The sequence below is a fragment of the Artemia franciscana genome, unplaced genomic scaffold (genome assembly GCF_032884065.1).
Source record: "Artemia franciscana unplaced genomic scaffold, ASM3288406v1 Scaffold_2305, whole genome shotgun sequence".
Lineage (NCBI taxonomy): Eukaryota > Metazoa > Arthropoda > Branchiopoda > Anostraca > Artemiidae > Artemia > Artemia franciscana.
In genome coordinates this window covers 10,663-22,761 of record NW_027063227.1, presented here as the reverse complement: position 1 = coordinate 22,761, position 12,099 = coordinate 10,663, and the positions used below count along the sequence as shown (strand labels likewise).

General features: G+C 38.2%; 1 protein-coding gene across 1 annotated transcript in view; it reads left to right on the top strand.

Annotated features, from left to right (window-relative positions):
- The window catches only part of LOC136042878 (mediator of RNA polymerase II transcription subunit 7-like), a 21,115-nt gene extending 10,121 nt beyond the window's left edge, over positions 1–10,994 (top strand). The window contains exon 3 of the mRNA XM_065727807.1: positions 10,471–10,994. Coding sequence (XP_065583879.1) covers positions 10,471–10,740 — 270 coding nt within the window. The 3' untranslated portion in view covers positions 10,741–10,994. The remainder of the gene's footprint in view (positions 1–10,470) is intronic.
- Positions 10,995–12,099: the final 1,105 nt, after the last annotated feature.

Here is a 12,099-nt window from a genome sequence, read left to right as displayed (position 1 = left end):
TGCAAAAACGGAGTAGCAAAAATGCTAGGGCCTAAAAGCGTAAAAGCTCTAAATCCAGCCCTGGGTGAAACAAAATCTTGAGCTGGTTAGCTTTCAGCAATTAATATCAGAGTACATCAGATATTCGGTTTAATTTTATTAGTTCTTGCCCAAACTGTTAGTTTATTTTGAAATGAAAAATTATTTGAAATAGAGAATTTTGAAAAACTTGAAACTTTGGCAAACAAAAACGAACAAAATTAATTAAAAAAAAAACTGTCCGAAAAGTTTTTCTAAAGGAAAGTAAAAGTCATATTAAACTTAAGATAAGAATAAGTAGAAACCTACAATAAGTCAAACCCAAAATGACCAGAAACCACTATTAAAAAATAAATGAAACCCAAAACAAACAGAAATGAAATAAACAATTCCAGAAAAAAACATACAACAGGTACTAATATAAATGAATAAGTAAATCTTAAAACAAGTAAAACTTTAGTTGAATATGCAAATCAAGCTGTTTTGCTTGATGTAACTGTACCAATGTACCAAAAAAATACTTCTAAATATCAAAATTCATTAAGATCCGATCACCCACTCGTAAGTTATAAATGCCTCATTTTTTTCTAATTTTTCCTCTCCCTACAGCCCCCAGATGGTCTAATCGGGGAAAACGACTTTATCAAGTCAATTTGTGCAGCTCCCTGACATGCCTACCAATTTTCATCGTCCTAGCACTTCCAGAAGCACCAAACTTGCCAAAGCACAGAACCCCACCCCCTAGCCCCCCCAAAAAGAGTGGATCCAATACGGTTACGTCAATCACGTATCTACGACATTTGCTTATTCTACCCACCAAGTTTCATCCCGATTTCTCCACTCTAAGCGTTTTCCAAGATTTCCGGTTTCCCACTCCAACTCCCCCTAATGTCAACAGATCGGGTCAAGATTTGAAAAAAAGAGCTCTAAGACATGAGTTACTTCTAAATATCAAATTTCATTAAGATCCTGTTCTTAAGTCAAAAATACCTCAATTTTTCTAATTTTTCCAAATCAACACCCCCCCCAGCTCCTCCAAAGAGAACAGATCCGTTCCAATTATGTCAATCACGTATCTATAACTTGTGCTTATTCTTCCCATCAAGTTTCATCCCGATCTCCCCTGTCCTGGTATGTCAGTCATCCTGTCCGGTTATGTCAGTCATGTATCTTGGACATATTTTTATTCTTCCCACCAAGTTTGATCGTGATCTCCCCGCTTTAAGTGTTTTCCGAGATTTCCGGTACCCCCCCCCCCCCCCAATGACGCTGGATACGGTCGGGATTTAAAATAAGAGATCTGAGTTACGATGTCCTTCTAAATATGAAATTTCATTAAGATCCGATCACTCCTTTGCAAGTTAAAAATACCTCATTTTTTTCTAATTCTCAGAATTAACCCCCTCCCCTCAAACTCTCCCAAATAGAGCGGATCCGCTCCGGTTATGACAATCACGTATCTAGGACTTCAGATTATTTTTCCCACCAAGTTTCATCCCGATCCCTCCACTCTAAGAGTTTTTCAAGATTTTAGGTTCCCCTCCCTCCAACTCCCCCAATGTCACCGGATCCGGAGGGTATCCGGTCCAGTTATGTCAGTCACGTATCTTGGACTTTTTATTCTTCCCACCAAATTTCATCCTGATCTCTCCGCTTTAAGTGTTTTCCAAGATTTCCGGTTCCCCCCCCAACTTCACCTCCCCCTCCCAATGACTCTGGATCCGGTCGGGATTTAAAATAAGAGATCTGAGTTACGAGGTCCTTCTAAATATGAGATTTCATTAAAATCCGATCACTCCTTTGTAAGTTAAAAATACCTCATTTTTTCTAATTTTTCAGAATTACCCCCCCCCCCCCCCCCAATCCCTCAAATAGAGCGGGTCCGTTCCGATTATATCAATCACGTATCTAGGGCTTTTGCTTATTTTCTCCACCAAGTTTCATCCCGATCCCTCCACTTTAAGCATTTTCCAAGATTTTAGGTTCCCCACCCAACTCCCCCCAATGTAGCCAGATCCAGTCGGAATTTAAAATAAGAGCTCCGAGACACGATATCCTGTTCGTAAGTTTAAAATACCTTATTTTTCTATTTTTTCTAATTTAACTGTCCCCCCACTTCCCCCCCCCCCCCCAAGATGGTCGAATCGGGGAAACGACAATTTCTACTTTAATCTGGTGTTGTTTCTGATACGCCTGTCAAATTTCATCGTCCTAGCTTACCTGGAAGTGCCTAAACTAGCAAAACCGGAACCGACAGACCAACAGAATTTGCGATCGCTACATGTCACTTGGTAGATACCAAGTAATAATATTGAAACTTTCTGTTCAAGTATACATTTACGATTTACTTCTTTTTTTATATATTATTTTTTCTTTATTTTCTTTCTTATCTTTTTCTTTTCTTTTTTTCTTTTTTTTTAGTTGCAACATATGCAAACATATATATAACATGCGATTTACCTGATACTAAGGGGCTATTATTGCACCAGCACCATCTCACCAGTTTTTTTTCATGAGTTATTAGCAGTCTTTTTTTATGACACTTGATATTAACCAAGTGACATATAGCAATCGCAAATTCTGTCGGTCTGTCGGACCCGGTTTTGCTACTTGGGCACTTCCAGGTAAGCTAGGACGATGAAATTTGGCAGGCGTATCAGGGACCGGACCAGATTAAATTAGAAATAGTCGTTTTCCCAATTTTACCATCTGGGAGGGGAGTGGGGGGCCCGTTAATTCGGAAAAAATAGAAAAATTGAAGTATTTTTAACTTACGAACGGTTGATCAGATCTTAATGAAATTTGATGTTTGGAAGGATATCGTGTCTCAGAGCTGTTGTTTTAAATCCCGACCGGATCTGGTGATATTGGGGAGGGGGAGTTGGGAGGGGGAAACCTAAAATCTTGGAAAACACTTAGAGTGGAGGGATCGGGATGAAACTTGGCGGGAAAATAATAACAAGTCCTAGATACATGATTGACGTAACCGGAACGGATCCGCTCTCTTTGGGGTAGTTGGGGGGGGGGGTTAATTCTGAAAAATTAGAAAAACGAGGTATTTTTAACTTACGAACGGGTGATCGGATCTCAATGAAATTTGATATTTAGAAGGATATCGTGTCTAAGAGCTCTTATTTTAAATCCCGACCGGATCTGGTGACATTTGGGGGGGAGTTGGGAGGGGGAAACCTAAAACTTGGAAAACACTTAGAGTGGAGTGATCGGGATGAAACTTGGTGGAAAAATAAGCACAAGTCCTAAATACATTATTGACATAACCGGAACGGATCTGCTCTCTTTGGGGTAGTTGGGGAGGGGCTAATTCTGAAAAATTAGAAAAAAATGAGGTATTGGGGAGATGTGGGGAAGATGGGACAAGGGTCAGATGGGACATGGTACCTTTGTGAAAAAAAATTGTTCAAAAATCCCGCCTGAATGACGAACGACGTGCCATCTATCAGTAAGTATGCATGTGTTTTCCTGAAGAAATCGAGAAACATTTTCATCAGATATTTTAGGTAAGAGTTTTTTTATGGGTGTTTGAGTAAGAAAAAGGACCTGGTTTTTACAAAAAATCTTTTGAACAGTTCGTCGGAGGGTATTGAATGTTTTTTTGTCTGAAGTAGTTTTCTTTAGGCTACAAAATGTTGTTCAATGGTTGACCTGAACTACCATCTAGGGGCAGAAGATGAAGTTTGTGTGGAGAGCTACCTGTTTGGGTATTCTGGGACACGTGTTCCTGGGTACCCTGGGACACTTTTTGTCCATTGTGTCCCAGGGTACCCTCATTTCAACATCTGATAATGTAATGTAAAGGTCAAACTGTGAGACGGAACTGCCTGATATACACCAGATAATCTTTCAAACTGTGTTAGCCATGGCAACAATAAAAACGGTTCTTTGCTTATCGTTCCTAAAAGTATCATTTTTTGCAGAATGCCTAGGAAGAGGAAGTCTGATCCCTCTCTTTATGCCTGGGACGAAGAAAACATGAAGGCTGCTGTAATGGCTCACTTAAAAGATGGAATGCCAATCAGAACTGCAGCAACACTGCATGCTGTTCAGAAATCGACACTTTCTCGGTACTGTAAGGCATATTCCGCGTCGGCAGACGAAGAAAAAGTTGCATTTCGCTTCACACCACGCTATGATGTGAAAAAAGTATTCTCTTCTGAAATGGAAGATTCACTCGAATCTTATATTCTACTTTCATCACGAATGAACTACGGACTTACGAAAAAACGGACAAAGAAATTAGCTTGGGAATTTGCCAAGGCGAACACCCTGAAATACCCTAAATCATGGGATGACAATGAAGCAGTAGGAGAAGACTGGTATAAAGGTTTCATGGAGAGACATACAAGAATTTCCTTGAGGAGACCGGAAAGCACCAGCCTTCATCGAACCTTGGTTTCAACCGTGCTGAAATTGACACATTCTATAAACATCTTGAAGAGCTACAGTCGAAGTTCCATTTTCCAGCTGACCGCATCTACAACATGGATGAGACGGGTTTATCGAATGTTCAACAGAAATGCCGGAAGGTACTTAGCCCTAAAGGTGTAAAGCGGCTAGGAGCAACTACATCACAGGAAAGAGGAAAACTAGTTACAATGGTTGGAACTATCAATGCGATGGGAAGCTTCATTCCTCCTTACCTTATCTTTGGAAGGACCCGTGTTGTTGAAAGACTCTTAGATGGGGCACCACCAGGGACAAAAGCTGTCGCCAGTGGAAAGCCCGGAAATGCATAGACGACGACCGAGTTATTCCTTGGCTACTTTAAGCACTTTAAAAGGTACGTAAGGTGCTCTCCTGAGCAACCAGTCCTTTTTCTCATGGACAACCATGATAGTCACATGAGCTACAGCTTCATTTCTGCTGCGAAAGAGATGGGGTTGCAAATACTGACATTTCCTCCACTCACGTCAAACAGGCTGCAGCCCCTTGATGTGACCGTCTATTCACCACTTAAAACATATTTCTACCAAGCTATTGAAAACTGGCTAAGAAACCATCCTGGAAGACCAGTCACGGAATACGAAATCTCTGAACTTCTTGGGGTTGCTTTCCCTAAAGCATTCAACCCATTCAACATAATGAGTGGTTTTTCTAAACCAGGAATCCATCCGTTTAATCCCACTGTCTGGGAAGAATCAGACTTTCTTCCATCCCTGACTCCCGTCAGCAATCCCTGCGATCCGACAGATGAAGTGCAGATCAATGTCGGCGCAGGGAGCAGCTCATCAACGCAAGCGGACAGTGGGCTGTGAGACAGAGAGTCAGTGGGCGCTGGTGGTTCAGTTTGTGTTCTGCTCGATCAAATACTTCCCCTTCCTAAACGTCAAATTGATATTCAGAAAAAAAGGAGGAATGAAGCCTGGCCAGTCCAAGATTTTGACTGCAACCCCCGTTAAGGATGCCATTTTTGAAACAGAGAGGCAGAGAGACCTGAAGAGAAAAAAGAAGGAAGAAGCAAAGGAAAATAAAAAAGAAGATAACGAAAAGAAAGCAAGATAAAAAAAGAGATCAAGCAAAGGTGGCTTTAGATTTTAGCTACAGTAGTGATGCTGCTTCTGTTGAACTCTGTGCTGACACTGATGATTCTTTGCACCTGAGTGACATGGAAGAGACTGTGAAAGAACCAACGGAGATAAAGCCTGGCGATTTTGTACTGGTTAGGTACGTCAGTAAGAAAAGTTCAAAGTATTATGCTGGTGAAGTCTTAGAGATTGAACTGGAAGGGTACAGTGTGAACTTCCTAAAACGGAAAGTCCCTACGTGGAAATTCGTATTTCCACAGCCGAAGGACGAAGCCTTTGTCACGACAGATGAGATCGAGTTACGCCTACCAAGACCGAATCTTAGTGGAGGCACAGAACGGGCTGTGAAAGCCCTGACTTTTGATATTGACCTTTCGCAGTTCCCCGTTGAATGAATAATGTTACAAGTTTTTTTATTATGTTTTTATTTTCATTGAAGTTGACTATAGGTTTGTAATAAATGAAATTTGATCAAAAAGTGCACTGTGTCCCAGAGTACCCTTAACCGTGTCCCAGAGTACCTTGGGGTCAGGGTACTCTGGGACAGAAGAGGAGGGTTCGGAAAATCATTGGTACCAAAAAGATAGATTAAGAAAATAATCTAAAAAAAATCTGGGAGAAAGCCCAAGCAATTCCACTTAAGTGAGTAGCAGAATCAGGCGATTTGGCCAAAGCGTTCTCCAGATATTGGACATTACACTTGAAAATGTCCCAGGGTACCCACATCTCCCCTTTTCAACTTACGGGCAGGTGATCGGATCTCAATTAAATTTGATATTTAGAAGGACATCGTGTCTCAAATCTTTTATTTTAAGTTGCGACCGGATCTGGTGACATTGGGGGGAGTTTGGGGTGGGGGAACCTAAAATGATGGAAAACGCTTAGATTGGAGGGAGCGGGATGAAACTTGGCGGGGAAAATAAGCAGAAGTCTTAGATACGTGATTTACATAATTGGAATGGATCTGCTCGATTGGAGGGGGGGGGGAGTAATTCTGAAAAATTAGAAAAAATGACGTATTTTCTACTTACGAAGGAGTGATCGGATCTTAATGAAATTTCATATTTAGAAGGACCTCATAACTCAGATCTCTTATTTTAAATCTCAACCGGATCCAGCGTAATTGGGGGGAGGCAGTTGGGGGCACCGGAAATCTTTGAAAATACTTAAAGCGGTGAGATCAGGATGAAACTGGATGGGAAGAATAAAAACCTGTCTAAGATACGTGACTGACATAACCGGACCGGATCTGCCCTCTTTGGTGGATTTGGGGGGGGGGGGTGATTTTGAAAATCGAGGTATTTGTAACTTACGAAAGGGTGACCAGATCTTAATGAAATTTGATATTTCGAAGGATCTTGTGCTTTAAAGCTCTAATTTTAAATTCCGACCAGATCCTGTGACATTGGGAGGATTGGAGTGGGAAACTGGAATTCTAGGAAAACCTGAAAACTGGGGTATTTTTATCTTACGAATTGGTGATCGGATCTTAATCAAATTTGATATTTAGAAGGAATTCATGTCTCAGAGCTCTTATTTCAAGTTCCAACCAGATCTTTTGACATTGGGGGGAGTTGAAGGGGGAAATATCGGAAAACACTTGGAGTGGAGGAATCGGGATGAAGCTTGGTGGATAGAATAAGCAAATGTCCTTGATATGTGATTGATGGAACCGTACTGGATTCACTCTCTTTGGGGGAGTTGGGGGGAGTGGTTCAGTGATCTGGCGAGTTTGGTGCTTCTGGACGTGCTAGGACGATGAAAATTGGTAGGCCTGTCAGGGAGCTGCACAAATTGACTTGATAAAGTCGTTTTCCCAGATTTGACCATCTGGGGGGCTAAAGGGAGAGGCAAAAATAGAAAAAATTAGGTACTTTTAACGTATGAGTGGGTGATCAGATCTTAATGAATTTTGATATTTAGAAGGACATCGTGACTCAGAGCTCTTATTTTAAATCCTGACCGGCATTAAACCTCTTATTTTCCTTTTAAATCAATCTATATTCATAGAACTTTGTTAGAGCTCATACCATATGATCTCTTGGCTCTTAGCTCTTCATGCCTCGTCACAAGTGCCATATGAGCTCTTAGCTCTTGTTTACTTTTTAGATTCCTGGTAGTTAATTAACCAACAGTATCTACTTTGGGGCAATTAACAATTAAGTAATAATATTGTTTACATAGAAATTAAATTTTCGAAATCTCAAGTGCTATCCATCTTACACTGATATACATTCTTAAATTTTTAGTACATCACAAGTCAGACTCTCTTTATCTAAAGTTAAAATCATGTTTTAGGTGCCAGGGACTGGTAAATTGGCATATAAAGAATATATTAAAAACTATAAAGTTTGTTATATGAAGTACTTGTACATAAAGTTAAAGACGTGTTTTTAGTTGCTGGTGTTGGGTTCATCACCTTATTTTATTTTTCTTGATTTCATTTACCAGAAGGGTTCTTTGTTCTTTTTTTATTCTGTGTTTGTTCTGACTGGTCGCTTTAGCTTGTTGTTGAGTCATTCATAGATTAATTGTTTGTCTGAAGGATCAGGGAATTAAGGGGGTGGTATCCCCTTCGCACAGAGAGTCATTTCTATTTGGCCTTGGATTTTAAACCCCTCTTTATAATTTCAACCGAAAAAGTATTTGATTTTTGTTTAGTTCTAATCTGTTAAATATGTAAACGTTGTATCAATAAGCTTTTTCTTTGTTCTTTTACTCCATTTTTGACATAACTGGTGATTTCAGCAAGTCACAGTATGAAATTGTTAATAACTTACGAGAAAGAAATCTATGATGATCGGTCAAGGAGTTTCTGATCTTTCAACTGATGAGAAAATTTACTTGCCTTTTACTGCTGGACTATTTTTTGCTTTTGATATAAAAATTGACAAACTTGATTTGTCTATCTTAAAAATAAAGGAAACCCATTTTCTTCGTCAGTCGACGATATTATATATTATACGATATTATATATTATACGATATTATATATTATACGATATTAACTGAACTTAAACTTACAGTTTTTTTTACTTTGCTATGGTTCTTTGATGAACTGTGCTAACGTATTGTAAATTGAAAAAAGTTATAGTTGGGAGAAATGAATTGCAAACCTGATTTAAACATAATTAGAAAATCTATTAACTTAACAATTTTTAACAAAAAATTGACTTTAAATTATGCTATTTTGATTTAAAATAATGCACAATATAGGTCATGTGTCACATGGCGTAATGTTTGCTATCTCTAACAGCATCAAAGTAGGTGTGCATTCATTGTTTCTTTCAGTTTTGTTCTTTGATTTTTAGGACTGAATGTGAACATTTTTTTGGAAAAAAATAAGTTGGTAAATCTACTTCATACAAACGAAAATTATGACAAAAATATGGAAGTTGATGGGTCCTTCCTTCACTGACATTTGGCTGTTAGCCCTCTTTTGGAAAATGAAAAATAATCTACTGTTTTTATGTTTCCACCCCCCTCCCCCAAAAATAAGAAAAAAAACTGGTCACCCTTCCCCTCCCCTTAAGAGCTGAGGGTAATGGCCAATTAGTCTTCGTGAATACTTTGTGAATACAATGCGTTTTTACATTCCTGGTGCCGTAGTTACATCATTCGCAGATGACACAGCGCTTACAGTGATTGGGGAATCTGTCGAAGATCTTATAGAGATAACTAATGTAGCTTTGGAGAATTTATCTCAGTTCACAAAGCATAGTTTTCTTGCAGTGAATACTGAGAAGACTAATTATATGATATTTAGTCGTATTGGTAAAGTTGTAAATAACTGTCATAGTATTCTTTTACAAGGTGTTTCCATTAGTCAGGTTTTTCAGTGTAGATATCTAGGATTTTATTTTGATGTAAATTTTAGTTGGATTCATCATTGCAAAGTTTTATCTTCAAAATTGGCTCGCGGAGTCGATATTGTAAGAAGATTTCATAATTATTTTCCTCTACATGTCCTGAAAGCAATTTATTATTCAATTGTCCATCCTTATTTAGTGTATGGTTGTCCATTGTATGCAAGCAATTTTTCTAGTCATGTAAAAAGGGTCCAGATTATGCAGAATAAGGCAATTAGAAGTTTGGGTGAGTATCTTGCATGTGGTAGTACTAGAGATAGTTTTAGAGATTTAGATATTTTGAATATTGATTTTATTAAATCTCAACAGATTTTAATTTTTGTATACCAGGTTTTAAATGGATTGTCTCCTCAATATTTTAGAAATTTTATCGATATAATTCAAATTATCACGATTATTCTCCTAGGAGCTCTGATCAGCTGACTAGTGAAATCAGGCATACAACGCGATCTGGGTTTATGATTAAACATGTAGGTGTTGTTATTTGGAACTCAATTCCAGAGAGTGTAAGGTGTTCTGAAAATCTTATGTTATTTAAAGTAAGAATAAAAAATTATTTTTTGAATAAATTATAAATTATATTGATTAAATTTTTATCCCTTTTTTTTCTTTTTTTCTGCGTATTTCTTTGATTTTGAATGAATAGTTATCATTTATTTGTTGTATTTTTGCTGCTGAACAGGGACATTTTAGGTCCTTAAATTGAGCAGTATATTATTGATTGTAAGTGCAATTTTAGTAATTTTTATTTGATGAAATAAACGCATACCTACCTACTGAGTTGAAGCGACAGACTCAATAAGTTCTACATCTTTTTGCTTTGATCTTTGGAACCCCTATGCCTCCCCAAGAAAGAGATTTCTAACACGTTCGATTAGAAGTTAAACAGACTGCAACTAAAGTGGAATTTTGGTTTCATTCAAATATATGAAATCTTGCCGTCACATTTATGAAAAGGGTAGCATTTTTGAAAAAAATTATTTGTTGCTTTAAAATTTTTCAATCAATCGATTACTATTTCAATGTATATTTATCCTGTAGGCCCGTGAAACGCTTCGAGTTATGCTAGAGATGCAAAAAAGACAGCGGATTGAAACAGCAGAGCGTTTTCAACGCCATCTAGATCAAGCCTTAGATGTACTCCAACAAGCAGCTCAAACCCTGCCAGATGAATCTCAGTTAGAGTTAATGAACCATCTCTTGATTCCCCAACAAGATACGCTTCGCGGTGAGGAGATTCCCAAGGATACTGATATCAGTGGTTGTAGTATTAAAGATAAACTTATGTGTGATATAATTGATGCTATGTAACTAAAGATGTCTATCATTTATGCTTTTACCTTGGTGTCGTTATTTCCCCTTAGTCTATTAATCTGAGACGATATTAGTGCCTCTAGCTCCCCGCGCTATTTCTTCACTGTCGTCATTACCTGCTAAGTTTGTACTTTAGGTAGGCAATGAAAAGAAATTTCAATCTTAGTTTAGGGGTTATCAATTACTAAGATTTACGTGTATATTTTTTTCGTTTTGGCTCTATTGTTGAATTATAAACGTTAATTCCATAAGAGTCGGGAGACAAACATGGGCTAATCAAGATACGCCGGTGGTACTTCAATTGCCATCTGTTGTTTCAACTAAAATTTATAAAACTCGTTCGGCTTGGTGTTGGTACTTCTGTGTACGTTCCTGCGGGGAAAAATAAACACAGATATCCCAAGATCCCAAGAGTATCAATAACTGGCAAAACTAGGTTTTTTAGTATTTTAGCATTGGAAGAAGAAGGGGTGCTGAGGAAAAAAAGCAACAACACTAATTTTAATGCAGTTATTCATGACTTTATTAAGCAAGCTGGAAATTTCAAAGCAAATTAGTTAACTCGAGATTAGTAATCTATTGCGAAATTTCTCTGTAAGTAATAGTTATTCAAAATTCTTTTATTATCTGGAACTATGTTTTGTAAAAATCAAATCTCCAAAGTAGGCCTAGATTATTCTTGAGAAAAAATAACAGTGCAAATCAGGAATAAATCCTTGTATTAGACAGTAAAAAAAAACAATTATATAAATTCTGGATATTTCGATCACATACACAGCGACCGTCATCAGCACATAAAAATACCTATTTTGGAAAAATATTCTCAGGTTAAGCAGATTTAGCTGAACTAAAGCTGGTACTCCTGCTACCACTAAGACCTCACTGTAGCACCAAGCCGCCTGAGGTGAACAAAGCTACTCACACTTCCCCTTCATCCTAATCTGTTTAGTCTTCCTCTTTACACCCTCCCGAGAAGTTCTAATTCCCCTCTCATCCTTCCTTATGACATCCTCCCACCGTTTTTGGGGACGACGTGCTTTTCTTTTTGTCACAGATGTTTGGCTGAAAAGGACGATCTGTAGCCACCTGTCATCTTTCTTTCGCAGAACGTGACCTAGCCATCTCAACCTTTCTCTCAGGTCCGTGTTTACCAATAGGCCTAGGAGTGCACAATACCAGGAGGTAAAATGAACTATCACTGAGTGATTTTTCCTTAACAAAACCTTGACTAATGTGAATAATCGTCAAAGTGCCAGGTGCACTCAGCCGCCGTTTTGCCTATTCATAGAAAAGTGATTTTAAAACAACACAGGAACTCTATGGCCACTTATAAACTGTCAGATATCTCCCAAGAAT